General features: G+C 38.6%; 1 protein-coding gene across 2 annotated transcripts in view; it reads left to right on the top strand.

The window, feature by feature from the left end:
- CNTNAP5 (contactin associated protein family member 5) overlaps positions 1-18301 on the top strand; it is a 798355-nt gene that overhangs the window by 192979 nt on the left and 587075 nt on the right. For both annotated transcript variants that reach the window (XM_030326880.1, XM_030326879.1), the window contains exon 3: positions 8088-8281. In XM_030326880.1, the coding sequence (XP_030182740.1) occupies positions 8088-8281 (194 nt within the window). The remainder of the gene's footprint in view (positions 1-8087; positions 8282-18301) is intronic.

The raw sequence follows: 18301 nt of genomic DNA, 5'->3' as shown, positions 1-18301 counted from the left end.
GATGCTTTCAGCTCAAACACTGGCTTTCAAGACTAGGCACTGTCTTTCAAACAAAACTGTCCTAGGAAGCCAAAGTAAATGTAGAATGTGAGCTGTGCTAAAAAGTATGCTGCTCACGAGAGAAAAGTTTTAAGTGGCAATGCCAGCAAGATGAGATCTGCAGGTTTAAATGAGTTTTGATTCCTCTTCTCCATTTTCCCTTAAAAACTCTTGGGAGAGTCATTTTTTCTCTATCTGCCTAAAAACAGGGAGCGTGTCTTATCTTGCTGCTCAATCTTTTATACTGCTTTACTCATGGATGGAACTCAATAATTATATATCCATTAAATGAGGAATAAATAATCCACTCACAGCTCCCCAGGCCAGAGCAGCCGATGAGTGGAGTTAAACTGTATTGATTTGACAAATTAAATAGAACTCAGCCTCTACCATTTTATAAGAGAAATTCTAGAACAATGCTATCCAATAGAAATTTCTGCAAGGATGGACTATCCCTTAGCTGTGCCGTCTAACATGGTAGCCCCTAGCCACACATAGCTTTTGAAATGTGGCTATTTAAGAATTGAAACTTTAATTTAAGTTAAGCTAATTTACATGTAAACAGCTACATCTGGCTATTGGGTATCACATTGAACTGTATGACTGTAGGGTCTTTTCAAGTTTTATATACAAGAACTTCTCACATGGATGTTTTTCATGTGTATATGAATCAACCGTTGGCCTGCAAGGGGCATCAACGTGAGATATCTTCCTTGGGACCGAACTCCAAATTTTCCAAGCCCCAAATGCCTTCCTGCTGCTTTCCCTCACTTCTTGTGTAACTTCTGAACTGTGAAACGTGCAGCCAAATATACTTTTCCGATCCATGAGGACCTTAATGGCTCCACTGTCTCACAAAGGAAGTATTCACTGTAGGACATCACAGCTGAACTGTGGGAGTAATGAGCTTTAGAACCCTTCAGAGTAATAATACAGCTCTCTCCTAGAAACACAGGCACACAGGTATGTGACCAAGCACACTCACTGTAGCAAAGGCTGTTGACACCCACATCTCCTGGACTTTACCACTTTCAGAACAAGGACAACATCTTAGATGAGATGAGATGGGACTTCTTGTTCAAATGATTTCTGGGGGAGTGATTTCTGGAGACAGGCTGTGAGGTAAGACAGAGGGGAAAGCTGGTCTCAACTGAGGTCTAGCTTCCTTCCAATGCCAAGAGGAAGTTCTGGGCCACCATAAATATCAGCCACGTCTTGAGACAATGGGATCGGCTTTTGGAACTTTGTATCCGTCCATCACTGGCTGAGATGAGAACCAGGAAGTGGTAGCTTCCCAGGCAAGAACACTTCTGTTTGGACAAGAGCAAATCTCTGGAGAAGGGGGCAGACAGTTCTAGTTGTCAGCCTGCACCCATAGCTGGGCGATGAATCCATCTACTAAGGAAGACCAGAGAGGAACCCTGAAGACATCCCCAGCATCACCACTTCCAACCCCAACATCTACACATTCTCTACTCTGCCCGAAGGGCTATCTTTCTGTGCTTTAAACACCACTCTGCCCACCCGCAGTTTCAATCAACACCTGACTGAGTTCGTGTATAAAAAACCTGTATATGGTAATGATCTGACAACAGAACCCTAAAGTGCATCCTGCACTGGTGAGATTAAGCTCCTCCACAGGAATGGCTGGCTTGCAGATGTGCCACGGGTCAGCTCTCCTCCCTTCCCTGTCTCATCTGCATCCCTCTCACCCAGCTTCCTGGGGTCAGTTCCCAAATGAGCTACTTACACTCAAATCCATTCTTCATAATTGACTTCTGGTAAACCCAAACCAAGTCACACACGCAGAGTCACTGCTCCCGGCATGACTCTCGAGGCAGCCTCTATCATGAATGGGTCCGAATGGAACCCAGATTCTCCCTTGCCTTTCATGAGTGTCGTCTTATGATCACTTTTGGTCTTCTCTGCATATTGGCCTCAACAGGCCCACTCCACATTTTCCTACAAGTGTATCTGTTTTGAAACCTACAGGGTATTTGGTCAGGTTCCCACTTGCTTTTTCCCAAGAGGCTCCTTAGTCCCTAAATAAATGTCCCTAAATAGAAGTGTAGGAGGACCAACCTGCGACACCCAGGTCCTGCTCCACGTGCCCAGTAGCAGAAGGATGATGCCCAGTCTTCCCTCCAACACCCCCCCGACCCCAAGCCTCAGAAGTTACTTCCCAGGGACGCCTGGGTGACTCAGTCGGTTAAGCGACCGACTCTTGGTTTCTGCTCAGGTCATGATCTCACCGTTCATGGGCTCGAGCTCCACATTCTATCCCATGGTCTGATCTCTCTCTCTCCTTCTCTCTCTGCCCCTTCCTGGCTCACCCTCCATCTCTCAAAATAAATAAATAAACATTAACAAGAAGAAGAAGTCCCTGCCTAGCCACAAGTCCCATTCCAAACGAATGATAACGACGCTGTGCTTGCAGATGCAGGAGGCCCCCCCCGAGGGCTGTGGAGAAGTTTGCCAATGTTGTCATCACTCTTACCCATACTGAGTAATGTTAAATATTTATGAGACCATCTCTCTGCCTTATTCATTACCATCACTGGGCAGTTTTGTCCCTGAAAACTCTTGAACCTTTGCTTACACAGGCACCGAATATTTAATAATGATGCAGCTAGTAATTCAAGCTAGCTTCCTACTCATTTGTGATGATGTGCTTGTGGTTTTTTTAGGGCTTGAGTAAATCTGGAGGAAAGCACCCGCATAAGAAACCTACTCCCTCTAGGGTTTATTTTGGGGATTTTGTTTTAAATGGCCATGTGCTTCAAATAGTTTAGGTGTGAAATGCCGTGTATGTGATTATTCTACCTCTTGTTGGTCTTGTACTAAAGGGACTCACTCTCCTTTTGAAAGATAGTTGTAAACTTTTGCTGAGCACAGACCCATTTATAATCCATTTTGTGCCCATTTCTAATGTGTGACCTCAATCAACTCTCACTTCCTTTGCTGAGTTAAAAGTGGCAATAAGGGTAGAAACTGAGGAATTTCTGCCTTCTACCAGTTATTCTGTCTCATGCTCCAAGCTTCTCCTAGTGTGTAAAGTGGGGACTAAGTATCATGGTGTAAAAGGGCTGGGAAGGGAGTTGGCTGGGTGTCAGAAGACATGCCTCTTTGGTCTTACTTTAAACCTGTTTAGAATTCTCCATGAAGAAGAAGCATCGGTGAGACATCAGAACGTTGGGTCTCTCCCCACAATAAGCTGGTTGACTCTTTGAGTCTGCTTTATTCTCTCATAAATGGAAATTTAAAAATATATTGCTGATCGCTATGAGAATCAGGTGAGATGTTGAAAACGTGCAAACAATTATGTTTCTAGTGATAATTGCTGTTTTGGAGAAGGAAAAGGAACAGGAGGGGGGTTCTCTGACCATCCTGTGGAGAGGCGGTGTCACCGAATAGTTAAGAGATTGGGCTCTGGGTCCTGGTTTTGTGAGTTGGAATCCCCTGTTCTGCCACTTACTAGTTGTGTAGTCATGTGATCTTGGAAAAGCTGTCCAACCTTTCTGGCCTTAGTGTCGCCACCTGTAAAATGGACATAATCATAATAATTAATATCTATGTTGCAGAGATAACTGTGAGGATGAATGAGTCCGTGTGTGCCAAGTGCACAGGGTGGTGCTGAGCACTGAGCAAGGACCATCTGTTATCTAACAGTGGATATGAATGAACACTCCAAGGGCTTGCATAATGGGGGTGATGGGAAGGAACAATAGGCTTAACTGGGAGTGATAATAACTATTGATGCAAGAACAGAGATGGATATTTCCCAATTCACAAAGTTTCAGATTTCCTTGGCAATTTTAAGTCTCCATTTAACTACACCTCTGTGTCTGGTGTGAGGAATTGGGAGAGAAGGGTGCCCATCTTAAATCCAGAGGCAATTTCATGTGGTTATTTGTTATTGTTATTTTTGATCATCAAAAATAGCATATTAGATTTAAGCTATGTCGGTCTACTAAGTAGGTAAATAAAGCAAATCTCATCTGTAAAATATTAGAATGGAAACCGTAGAAGCTGTCTCATCGAGTTTTTCACAAACCACTCAGCATGTCAGAAACACCTTTCTAAAAAACAAAACAACAACAACAACAACAAAAACAGATTCTCAGGTTAGGCGTCTGAATACATTATCAACGAGAAGGCCCAAGGATGTATATTATCATCTTTACAAGGCCTCAAGGTGTTTCTGATGATGGAACACCTCTGAGAATTTCTCATCCAGTCTAACCTAAGGAGCAGAACTGTGCCTTGAACCAGGTCTCCGGGCTTTTGGTCCATAATCTCCTTTTCCCATCCTGTCCCCAAAAGTCACATAATGCACAGGTAGAGTATGGGGGCTTGGGCTGTGCTAGGATTAAATTAAGATACAGCATCAAAATCATGCAGGATCTCGTATTTGAAAACAATTGGAAAATTCTAGGTGACATAAAAATGTAAAGTTACTTTTCCTTTAAAATCAAAATCTTCCTTGAAATGTGCATTAAAATCTCCTAAATTTCAACTGCAAGGATTGTGGGGATTGCGGTTAATAATCATCAATACCTTAGCCACAATTGCAGGCAGCTCTGCTTTAGTCAACACCTTTGACTTGCCAAACACAGGTATCTGTGTGTATGTTACACCCCCAATTTAGAGAATAATTCAGACACAGAAAGCTAGTGTGGGCTGGTGTGTCTTCAGAGTAACTGCAAATAGTGTCTTCAGGGTTCTCTCATCATTTTGAAAACACATTTATTGTTTGGTGCAAGGAACAAAATGTTTGTCATAGCAACCATGGCAACCCCGGGTACTTGGCCTATTAGCTGTAATGCAGGAAACATCTTCAGCAGCAGGAAAAGAGTCCTTGGCAATTATCACCCAGATAGCGTCCCTCTGTTTTAAGAGGGTCGGCTGAAGCTTCTGGGTTTGGAACATTTTTTAACTGTTTGTGCTAATGAAGGTGAACAGCAACAATTCCCTTTTGGTTAATTTAAGAGTGGCTTTGGCTCAGACAAAGTTGAAGAAATGTTTTAGCGTTAACTGTCCCTCTTTTGTTTTGGTTTGGGTTTTGGTCAGTCTTCTGTGATTGGGTGCTCTGCAAGTTGACAAGGAGAATTCCTTGTCATTTAAGGCTCTGCACCATCAGCACAGAGTCTGACGCAGGGCTCGAACTCATGAACCGTGAGATCATGACCTGAGCCAAAATCAAGAGTCAGATGCTTAACTGACTGAACCCCCCAGACACCCTTCTCTCTTCCATCCTTAACATACATTCTTATCATGAGTATGATGATAATAATTAAAATAAATGAAGAAAAAAATCCTAAAGCATGACTAGGAAGTCTGGATAAAAGAGAAAATAGTTAAGGTTTGAGTATTTTGATTTTCAAACATAGTGATGGTCACCCAGCAAGTCACAAGTTCCATATTATACCAACAGCTGTCAAATTGTTGCATATATTCTTTATGCAATAAACCCCATAAATATGAATTATGTGAGTCTCAGTTTCTGTAAGAAAGATATGCTGATAAGAGAAAATATGTTACAGGCAAAAAGCATAAAAGGATGGAATCACTCATATTTTCATCACTCAGAAGAAATCACCATACAAATTCCTCTCCTATCACGTTTTAATACTGTTGAGATCATATAGTTTATACAGCTTTGCTTTTTTCACTTAAGAAGAAAGAGGCATCATGAAACGGACAGGAGGAGAAATTGAATGGAAATAACGAGCAGGTTCAGAATCACTTTAGACTTCTTTTGGAAATGTGAAAGATCTTCTTAAGCCTCCCTGTCAGTTGTGAGAAGTTGAAAGAAGGTCTGTACTGGGAACTGTGGACGTGTTCGTGAAGACAGAGCTGGTTGATAAAAATGTAGCTCTGGGTCTGGCATCTCAGAATCTCTGCTCAAATGCCTCCTGCTTATTTATTGATTTTCTGGGCTTTTAGAAACTTTTTTTTTCTTCTGCTACATATTAGCCTCAAAGAGCTATGATTAAACTCTGAGTGCCAGGTGTTCTAAACTTGCTGGATCTCAGTCTCCCTGACTATATTATGAGAATTGTGCTTTTTATCTCACAGGGTATTATGTATGTATTTAAAGTAGGCTGAACTGCGATATCAAATAAATTCCAATGTGCTACCAATGTCTCAAACAGCATAGATGTTTAGTTCTTGTTCATATTACAATATAGGGCAGGCGTTTAAGTAGGCAGCTGCTTTCCTCCATGTGATGATACAGGAATCCAGGCTCTTTCCAAGCTGTCATTCTGCCATCAGCTAGGGCCTTGGTGCCAACTGGATCCGTCAGTAGAAAGGGAAAGCAAGTGGGGAAGAGATTTGTTGGCTTGCAAGTGGCTCATCTTCGTAGTCACGTTTTTATTGGAGAGAACTATAGCCATGTATGTGGCTACAACTCTAATAGTGTAGAGAGCTGAAAAATGAAATTGAGCCTCACAACCACCACAGAAGAAGAGATAATGGATAGTAGGGAAGTGAGCCACATGTGCCACTGTATTCATGTCTTGCAAAATATATAATAAAATACATTCCACAGTAGATGCTGGGAATGTTCCTTCTCTTCCTGTTTCTGCATTTCAACGCTTAAGAGCAGTAGCTATTTGTTAGGAGAAAATCAACCCACAACCTGTAGGATGTGCCTGTGACCAAAGTAGGGCCCACCTCATGTCGTGTATCTCCTGTGTCTGCATGTCCGCGCCCATCGATGAGAGGCCGTCTGCACTGGGCAGCCAGGGCTCGGGAAAGTTCTCGGTTACCAAGGAGAAGTCCCATTGACTCCTTCCGAGATAGTGAGAAAGTAGACTGGGACATTACTAAAATGATTTTCAGTGACACAGGCTGAGCTCAAAAAGGAATTTATTGATTAAACCTTCTAAATTATAATTTTAACTAACTCCCCAACTCGATGCCCTGAGCAAGGTGCCTAACAGAGGTGTTGTTTTCATCTTGTCCCCACCCAAGGCGTATGCACTCTGCCATAGTTTCCACTCAGGATTCAGAAGTTCTGTGAACTCTCAGGTCAGTAAAAATGATTATTAACTTCTTTGTTCCTATGTGAAATGAAAATAGAAAACTGAGGCCACGGTCTTCCCATTAAGCAAGAGCTAATATTGATCTTCTGCAGAGTTCCAGGGTGTCAAATAATGAAATATTGGGCCCAAAGTCTTTTGTCACATGTAAGCATGTTCCTGTGTGTCAAGTACTCTGAATCCCAAGAAGATCCAGAAACACAGCCCACTCTGATGTCCTTCTGAGATTTTGCATATGATGTTCCCTTGGCCTGGCCGATCTCTCCAATGTTTCCTCTAGTTAACCTTGTTTGCCTGCAAAACGGTTATATTTGCTTCAGGTTTAAGCTCCACCATCCCTGTCTATAGGCCTTTCCAATCACCTAGCTAGGCGTCGTGTCCTCTGTGCTCCTGTTGTACCTTCTGTTTGCCTTTCATAAGGCTTCTCGTCATATCACATTGCGTATTTTTGTCTGTGTGTCTTTGGTACCAAGAACGCCTCAGGTGCTCGGTGAACATCGGACAAACAGATGAGGCAGGAGTCAAAGACATAGTCCATGAACTTTCATCTTTGTCTCCACAGCAAAAGAAGGAAAGAAAGAAAAAAGAGGCTGGCCCATGGTAGGTGTAGAGAAAACACAGAGAGGGATGAAAGAATGAAGAAAAGAAGGTAGGAGATGACAATCAGGCGGAGGATAGGAAACATGTTACAAGGTTAAGGCAATAAGCAAATAAAAATAAATAAACAAAGCCAATTCTACTAGGAATCCAGAAAATGGAAAGTGTAATGACTGAGGAAAGACCAGAAGACTTATGGAAGGAACAGCATGGATTTGAGATGAATCTTGAAGCATGAGAGGGAGTAGAATGGAATAGAATGGAAATTGAGCCCAGTAAGGATGAGCAGGGCACGTTTGGGGGTAAAGACATGTCAGTGGAACACCATTTCATTTCTCTTTGAGAGCTGTAAGGTATGGCCCTGTGAGATGTTACTACAACCCACTCTCTCTGATCTTCTTCCAGGAACTGGTGGTTGGTCCCCAGCAGATTCCAATGCTCAACAGTGGCTCCAGATGGACCTGGGAAACAGAGTGGAGATTACAGCAGTGGCCACGCAGGGCAGATATGGAAGCTCTGACTGGGTGACAAGTTACAGTCTGATGTTCAGTGACACAGGACGCAACTGGAAACAGTACAAGCAAGAAGACAGCATCTGGGTAGGACATCTTTTCTCTTCTGGTGAATAAAACTGAGATGTGGTAATGGTAACCAGTGAGCATTTCTATCATTTTCCTATACCCAGATTGTTGGTAGCTTAGGAACTATTGAGTACCCATTCAGAAATAATTAGACCGTATATGGGTCCTATCTCCAGCATGGCTCTCTCGTTCGAAGGGAAATTAGGATGTCTGTTGCAAAAGTTTAGTGTTTTCCTCCTCTTCTGGTAACTTGAGTAATTCACTGACTAGGCCTCAGTTCCTTCGTCCATAAAACCCGAAGGATGCTACAAGAGTCTGATTGTTAATGACAATGTATTGATTTATTGAGTAGTATTTACTCACTTGTTTATTATGTACCAGGCTCTTTGCACACTTTGTAGTGCCCCAACTAGCTCAGTTATGTAATTTGACCAATATTGCACAATTCGTAAATCTTGGCATTAGAATCTGTAATCAGGTCTCACATTGAAACCACTGTGCTCAACAGCCTCTATCAAGATTTGAAAGGAATGAAAATGTTTAAAAATACAAGGCAACTACAAACTGTAAACTCATTCTGTCTTTATAAACAATCAGCAGCTAGGAAGCGAAGGAGAGTTTTCTCCAAGTTGTGAAAAAGAACTTTCCTTCCCTACCGCAAGGCCCAACCTCTTGACCTTCTCCTGTTAGTGAAAGGCTGTCCCCAGACTGTTAGAAAGGGAGAGCACATAGCAAGAGGTATCTGGAGGAAGCTTCAGAAACTCATGCACTGGATAACAAAAAATGTATTCATTTACGTTGCTTACAATTTAGGGAAAAACATCTCCAAATATTTATTTTTCTCCCAATGTGCATAAAATGTGATTTGACAACTGATAGAATTATCTGTCTTTCTCATAATCTCCCTACATGTTTTTCCCGTGAAATTAATTCCAAGTTTGTTTTCAAACTGGTATTGGTCTACATTTGTCTGTGTTGGCCATGCTTTGTTGGAAAAAAAATTTTTTCCTATTTTATGTTTATTGCTTTTTGCTAACCTCCTACTAATCAATATTGCTAATTGAAAATAATAGTAAACTGAGGATTAAGATTAGTCATGAACAGATTGCATCTTGAGAATAGTATTATTATCATCTTTATTCTGGGTTGCCTATAATATTAGGTTGAATTATTTTCAGAAAGCATGTGTTTTCTTCATTTTAAAAATAGGCTTTTGGGGACTATTCTATTTTTTCACTCAATTTTGAAGCCCCTATACAATTTTACAGGTTTTTTTTTTTTTGCTTCCTTTTGTTTTGCTTTTAGTTCAAAAGGAGAAATAATCACACCTTCCATTTTGAGGAAGTTTTAAGGTTTTATGTTGACTTTAGAGGGACTAAGAGATGTGGGATTACTTATTTTCTTTGGCATGTTCAATCAGAACTGGTCGTTTCTCAGAATGAATTGGAGTTTTGAGTTATTTTTTGTCTAAATATTTTTATTAAAGTGTAATCGACATGCAATATTATATTCATTTCACGTATACAACCTACAGTTCAACATTTGTGTACCTTGCAAAATGGTCACCATAATAAGTCTAATTACTGTCTGCCACCATACAGCATTATTGTCCATATAATATTATAGTCTATATTCTCCAAGCCACACATTACATCCCCGTGACATCTTTATTTGATATCCAGATTATTTTACTTCTTGATCTTCTTCACCCATTTTGTACATACCCCAAGCCCCTCCCTTTTGGCAACACCAATCTTTTCTCGGTACCTCTGAGTCTGGGTTTCGTTTGTTCTGTTTGTTTGCTTTGAGTTTTAGATTCTACATGTAAGTGAAATCATGTGGTATTTGTCTTTCTATGACTGACTCATACTACTTAGCATAACTCCCTCATGGTCTGTCCATGTTGTTGCAAATGGCAAGATTTCCTTCTTTTTTTATGGCTGAGTATTATTCGTGTGTGTGTGTGTGTGTGTGTGTGTGTGTGTGTGTGTGACAGCTTCTTTATCCATTCATGCACTGATGGACACTTAAGTTGTTAGCATACGTTGGCTATTGTAAATAATGCTGCAGTGAACATACGGATGCGTGTCTTTTTTGAATTAGCATTTTCATCTTTTTCAGATAGATAGCCAGTTGTGGAATTACTGGATCATATGGTCCTTCGTTTTTTAAATTTTTTGAGGAACCTCCATGATATTTACCATAGTGGCTGCATCAGTTTGCATTCTCAACAGTGCATGAGAACTGCTTGTTCTCCACGTCCTCGCCAATACTTGTTATTTCTTGTCATTTTGACAATAACCATTCTGACAAGTGTAAAGTGATAGCTTATTGTGGTTTTGATTTTCATTTCCTTGATGATTAGTGATGTTAAACATCTTTTCATGTACCTGTTGGCTGTCTGTATGTCTTCTTTGGAAAGATGTCCATTCAGATTTTATGCCCATGTTTCAATCAAATTATTATTATTGTTGCTGCCACTGTTGTTGAGTTGTATGAGTTATTTATATATTTTGAATATTAGCCTGTTATCAGATATATGATTTCCAAATATCTTCTCCCGTTCGGTAGGTTGCCTCGTGGTTTTGTTAATTGTTTTCTTTGCTATACAGAAGCTTTTCAGTTTAATGTCCTATGTATTTATTTTTGTTTTGTTGCTTTTGCCTTAGAGTCAGATCCAAAAAAATATACACACAACGGATTTCAAAGAGCTTATGTTCTATATTTTCTTCCAGGATTTTTATGGATTCAGGTATCTCATTCAAGTCTTTAATCAATTTTGAGTTAATTTTTGTGTATGCTGTAAGATAGTGGTCCAGTTTCCTTCCTTTGCCTGTAGCTGTCCAGTTTTCCCAGCACCATTTATTGAAGACATCATCATTTCTCCATTGTATGTTTTTGCTCCTTTGTCATAAATTGAGTCTCTATTTTGTTCCAATGATCTATGTGTCTGTTTTTATGCCAATACCATATTGTATTTTGATTACTATAAGTTTGTAGCTATGGTTTGAAATCAGGAAACATGATGCCTACAGCTTTGGTCTTCTTTGTCAAGATTGTTTTGGATATTTGGAGTCCTTTGTGGTTCCATATAAATTTTAGAATTCTTTCTTCTACTTATATGAAAAATGTCATTGGAGTTTTGATAGGGATGGTGTTGAATCTGTAGATTGCTTTGGGAAGGATGGACATTTTAACAATAGTTATTTTTCTAATCCATAGCATGAAGTATCTTTCTATTTATTTCTGTCCTCAAAATCTTTCACTGGGGTCTTATAGTTTTAAATGTACAAATCTTTAATCTCCTATGTTAAATTTTTTACTAGGTATTTTATTCTTTTGGATGCAATTGTAAATTGGAGGTTTTTTTTTTTTTTTTTTCTCTTTCTGGTACTTTTACAGTGTGTAGAAACATGACAGATTTTTTCATATTGATTTTGTATTCTGTTACTTAACTGAATTCATTTTTAGTTCTAACAGGTATTTTTTTTCGTGGAGTCTTTAGGGTTTCTTATATATAGAATCAGGTAATTTGCAAATAGTGACCATTTTGCTTCCGCCTGTCCAACTTACACCTTTTATTTATTTTTCTTGTTTAATTGCTATGGCTCCAATTTGCAATACTATGTTGAATAAAAGTGGGGGGAGTGGACATCCTTGTCTTATTCCTCAGCTTAGAGGAAAAGGTTTCAGCTTTATACTGTTGAACATGGTATTACCTGTGGGTTTGTCACATATGACCTTGATTATGTCCAGGTACATTCCCACTATACCAGTTTTTTCAGAGTTTTTATCATAAGTTGATGTTGAATTTTATCAAATGCATTTTCTACATCTATTGAGATGATCATATGATTTCTATCTTTCACTTTTGTTAATGTGGTATATTATATTGATTGACTTGTAGTTGTTGAATCTTGTATCCCTGGAATAAATCCAGCTTGATAATGGTGTATGATCCTTTTAATGTATTGTTAAATTTGGTTTGGTAACATTTTGTTGAAGATTTTTACATCTATGCTCATTGGGGATATTGGCCTATAATTTTCTTTTTTTTTTTTTTAATTTTTTAAGGTTTATATATTTTTGAGAGAGAGAGAGAGAAGAGAGAGACAGAATACGAGCAGGGAAGGGGCAGAGAGAGAGGGAGACACAGAATCCAAAGTAGTCTCCAGGCTCCAAGCTGTCAGCACAGAGCCCAATGCAGGGCTCAAACCCACGAACTGTGAGATCGTCACCTGAGCCGAAGTCAGGCATTCAACTGACTGAGCCACCCAGGCGCCCCAGCCTACAATTTTCTTTTTTGTGTTGTCCTTGTCCAGTTTGGGTATAAGAGTAATGCTAGTTTCTTAAAATAAGTTTAGAAGCATTCCTTCCTATTTATATTTTTGGAAATTTGAGAGTAGGTATTAAATCTTTGAATGTTTGGTACAATTAACCAATGAAGCCATCTAGTTTGTTGGGAAATTTTTGATTACTGATTCAATCTCCATAATAGTAATTGGTCTATTCAGATTTTCTATTTCTCCATAATTCAGTCTTGGAAGATTCTAAGTTTCTAGGAATTAATCCATTTCTACTAGGTTGTCCAGTTTGTTGGCATGTAATTGTTCATAGTAGTCTTTTGCAATCCCTTTTATTTCTGTGGCATGAGTGGTAACTTCTCTTTCATTTCCGATTTTATTTGACCCCTCCCCCCTTTTTGGTGCTGAGTGTAGCTAAAGTTTTGTCAATTTCAGTTATCTTTTAATTTCATTGATCTTTTCTATTGGTATGTTTGTTTATGTGTTTGTTTTTCATTTTCATTTCACTTATTTCCCTTCTGATCTTTATTATGTCCCTCTTTCTACTAATTTTGGGCTTTGTTTCTTCTTCTTTTTTTCTAGTTTCCTTTAGGTACAAAGTTAGGTACAAAGTTTATACCTTTAGGTACAAAGTTAGGTACAAAGTTCATTTGAGATTTCTTTGTTTCTTGAGGTAGGTCTGTCTTACTATGAATTTCCCTCTTAGAATTGCTGTTGCCTCATCCCATATGTTTTGGTATGTCATATTCCTGTTTTCATTTGCCTCCAAGTAGTTTTTTTCTCTTTTGATTTCCTCTATGATCCAGTAGTTGTTCACTAGCATGTTGTTTAACCTCCATGTATTTATAGTTTTTTCTAGTTTTTTTTTTCTAATAATTGATTCTTAGTTTCATACCCTTGTAGTCAGAAAACATGTTTGATATGATTTCAATTTTCTTGAATTTACTGAGATTTGTTTTGAGGCCTAAAATGTGACGTACCCTGCAGAGTGTTCCATGAGCATTTAAGAAGAATGTGTATCCTGCTGCTTTTTGACTGGAATGTTCTATCTCTACCTGTTAAGTTAATTTGCTTTAACGTGCCAGTTAAGGCTAATGTTTCCTTATGGATTTCCTGTCCGGATACTCTATCCATTGATTTAAGTGAAGTGTTAAAGTCCCCTACTGTTATTGTACTGTTGTCAATTTCTCCTTTTTAAGCCTATTAATATTTGCTTTGTATATTTTGGTGCTCCTATGCATGCTGCATAGATATTTATATCACATTTCTTCATTTGATCCTTTTATGTACAGCCCCTCTTATTTCTTTTATCACAGTCTTTGTTTTAAAGTCTATTTTGCCTGATTAAGTGTAGCTATACCAGCTTTCTTTTGCTTTCCACTTGCATGGAATGTTTTTTTGTTTTTTTTTCATCCCTTAGCTTTCGGTCAGTATTGCTTTGCCTCTGAAGTAAGTCTTTCATAGACGGTGTATAGAGGCATGAGGCTCACAGAAACGAATCCAAGCTCACATAATCAGGCACTGATAGTGCCGAAATATTAAATATTAAGTTTTATTTCTAAATATAGGTTATTGCAAAACTGTACTTTCTATTTCTCCTTTACTATACTTGATTATTTTTTAAGCTTAACAAAATCGATTTACTCTTCTCACTTTCAATGTGAGTTTTAATGGACCCACTGTGTACAAATAATGTTAAGTCCTATTGCTTAATTCACATGTTGCTAAAGTATTGGTAAGAAGGCAGCAATAATATCAAACTGTGTTTGCATAGGGTAGAGATGTTGCTCAAACTCTCCAGAACTATATCAGCCTTCAAGAATGTCCATCAGAGACTCAGTATTTTACCAAATACTTTACAGACCTAGGCAAAATCTGACTTGTGGATAATATTCATTAGTATTTCCACCAAATTATGCTGCTGGATGTATAGATTACTTTAAGGATTTTTATTTGTTCATTTTACTTTTTATTTTAAATTTAAACTTAGAAGTAAGATTATAGATCCACCAAAATTAAGCCTGGTACACAAAGTGAGCGCAATGGGAAAACAAGAGATTTTTACAAAACTCTCCAAATTGTTTTATTCAACTTTTCATAAAAAGTCAACACCTAAAAACATCAATATCAAGTACTGAATTAATTAAGTATGGTGTATAATGGAAGTAAAGAATCTCTTGAAGGAGACTTTCACATGGTCTTTTGAAGATCTTCGATTTTCAGATGATATGCTTTTAAAATTGAGTTAGCAAACAATGCAACTTAGTACATGCCATGGATAGCATATCAATTTACCAGTACTTGAGACTTATTTTATTTTGCAAAGTTCGTTTCGGAATGGGGAGCCTGAAAATTTATCTGTCTACACAATGTACACTATCAAATATTCATGCCCTAAGAATTCAATTTGAAGACTTTCTGACCTGGTACTGAATGGAATGTTCATGAATGAGGCCACCAAGCAGCCGCTTAGAGATGAATCATGATTTATGAACAAGCCAGAGTTTCCCACTACATTAAATAATCAGGTGTGAAGGTCTCAGGGACAAACATAGCAACGATTTTAGAATCTTAGCAGATTTAAAATCTCTTCCTGGTTGGCTCATAGACATGCCAAAGAAATGCAAATATTAAGTTTCCTAACTCTGAGCAGCAACATTAGCCTAAGATTGGTAAAATAGATAAATATATTTGGAACAAAGGGACCTCTAGTTAAATCCACACAGACCAGAATCCTGTTACCACCAGTCATTTTGAAAGATAGGTCTGTAGAAACACTCACTTTTTAAAATAGATACAGAAATTGCTGCTTCAGCTCTGGGTCCCTCTTGTATGTGTTCAAACCCTTAATAAATCTATCTGTGTTTCCCATGTACAGCATGCAAGTGTTCTAAATATGCATCCCCCTCTACATGCATTGACATTTTCCTTTATTTTCTGATGTTTATCACTCTGAAATTTCAAAGACAGCTAATGTGTTTTAATACATGGTGTCCTCTTTTTAAATCACTATCCACATGGCTCATGATTGTGAACAAGTCAATTAGGATTGTCTCCTGTTCTTACCTAAGACAGTTTTTCAATGTATTATAAAATTTTAGGCAAAATTTTACTTGTCTTGTCCTTGAGCTTTCTTTGCCCCTCCCCTCCCCCACATTTCTGGGTAGATCAGCAATGCCAAGTATATTAGGAATGGACACAAAAACTTTATAGGAAGATTCCAAAGTATGATCTGTTTTATTTCCTTTCTAATGGCAAGTGTCATACCCATTCTGGCTACAGCAGCATATCGGGGTAACAGTTCCAGTCAATGGACTCACAAGTATTTAATAATTATTAGTACATTAGTACAGAGCAACAAGCGACTGCTAAGATCTTCAACTTTAAGTTGGGCTCCGCCAGTGCATGTTGAAAGGGCATTTCACTCATCTCAAAATTAATTTCCATTGTCATAGCCCCCAGATTCCATCACCCTTTATCACATCATCCTTTATCATATGTAAAAAATGATATATATCACAAATCTGTTATCCTTTTATATCCAAGAACTTCAGTACCAGAAACCCACAGTCTATAAAAGACAAAGAAAAATCTACCTGAAGTCCCCAAAGTTATCTTACACCTGACCTGCAGGCCCCCCACTCAACCATTTTTAGTTTATAAATAAAATATCTTTTATTGAGACATATTGAATACATTATTTGCTTTTCCTGACCACTTTTACACATATATGAAAGTGTGCATACAAATTCTTTCTGTAATTCAATTATAAATCCCTCCTACTTAGAGATTTTAATGTCACGTATACACTTCAATAAGTTTTTCACTTACCCTACTATGCTTTATTTATGAAGATGACAGAAAGTAAGAACTAGAAGCAATCTATAAGAATCCCGGAATTTCCAAATTTCTCTTTCTTCTAATTATTTGCCATTTTTTCCCTAAGTTTACTCCTCCCATTATCAATGTTAAAGCTATATTCATCTCTGTAGGTAAAGTTATTCTACTTGTCTTTTCCAAAGATAATCTAATGAGGCCCCCTCAGGTACTAGTTTTAGACAAGTATCTGTTATTGCTGGATTCGTCAACATTGACCACGAGGATATTAATGGTCTGTTTTACCTACATATTCTCTTACTTGTCTCTAATCTCCATTTAATTAGGCATTCACAATCAGCCTCTGTTTAATGTAGATCATGTATTTTAAGATGGTATCATTCTAATCATTCCTCTTGCCATAACATAGGAAGGTTTGCTCATGGGGGATGTAAGGGCCACAGTGATATGGACCACTGGGGGAAGACAAGAAGCTTAAAGAATTGAAGTCATTACTAAAGCAAGGGATTTTGCAGGGCTGGCACCTAAAAGTGAAATAATCACAGGTTAGAATACATCCAAAGGGTTGTAGTGAATTGGGTTGATTCCTCTGGGGTCTATATTCCAGGAAGCCCAATGCAATGAAGGAGCTATTCTATCTGGCACTCAATATGAATAGTCCCTCGGCTAAGATTACCAAATATATTATCTAATACCTTCTAAATAATGTTAATGAATTTCTATTTTACAGGGGAAAAATGAAGTTTAGAAGGGCCAAGGAACCTAGTCCATATCACAGAAGTAACAAAGTGATGAACCAAGATACAAACCCAATTCTATGTGTCCATAAAGCCTAAGCACCTGAATCGCTTGATAACACCTTACTCAGTAGTTGATGACGTAAGAATTAAGAGCCAGTATTCTCAGACAAAAGGCTGATGTAAACTGGGCTAGGATCAGGACACATTCTGGTCCAATGGGGAAGTAGCCCACTAGGCTAAACCAAAGTGGAAAATTCAAGTCCCATCTGGGCTAAAGCAGCATGGCGAGCCTTGTGGGAAAGCTTGGTGGCTATGGTGATGTCCAGGATGTAGCCCTAGCACATTACATCTTTGTCAACTAGTTTCAGATTCTTCCTACTGGTGGCTCTGAAGTCAGTGGTGTGCTCATAATTGTTTCAGAAAGAGGTTAGAACTAGCTCACTGGCCTAAGCCTTCTGTTGATGTTTCTATAAAACAGATCATCAGAACAAGAGCTGGGAGAGACTGATGTATACAAAGCCGAAATCTGTCTCCCTCGAGTGTTTACACATTGAACCTCAGTTGTTTGCTCATGCAATGTAGGCATGAAAATGTCTACCTCCTACTCTACAGAATGGTTTCTCAAATCTTTTATTTTTAAAAAATGTTTTAAGTTTATTGTGAGAAAGACAGAGACAGCACAAGTGGGGGAGGGACAGAAAGAGAGAGGGAGAGAGAGAATCTCAAGCAGGGTCCACACAGCCAGAGCAGAGCCCAACATGGGGCTCGAACTCATAAAACCATGAGATCATAACCTGAGCCAAACCCAAGAATCAGATGCTTAATTGACTGAACCACCCAGGCACCCCTCAAATATTTTAACGATAACTAGACTCTTTGATTCCTTTCTGTCATGGATGCAATTTTCATTCCTGTAGGCCTGCTCAGTGATGGCCAATAATCACGTGACAGATTCCATCTGCATCATTAGCTCATCATTACCCACTGAAACTACTGTAAATTATTGATATTCAGGTTACAGTTTTCTTTTCTGAATATCATGTTGCCTCTTCCCAATATGTCAGGCATTTAGTTCTATATTGAAGAATCCTTTGGCCTGTATGATAAAGTGGTCTATGATTTCTTGTAGCTTTGTGGCATCTGTCTTAATATAAAGC

The sequence above is a fragment of the Lynx canadensis genome, chromosome C1 (assembly GCF_007474595.2).
Source record: "Lynx canadensis isolate LIC74 chromosome C1, mLynCan4.pri.v2, whole genome shotgun sequence".
Taxonomy (NCBI): domain Eukaryota; kingdom Metazoa; phylum Chordata; class Mammalia; order Carnivora; family Felidae; genus Lynx; species Lynx canadensis.
Note: the sequence above shows the minus strand (reverse complement) of the source record. Positions and strands in the feature narration are given on the sequence as shown.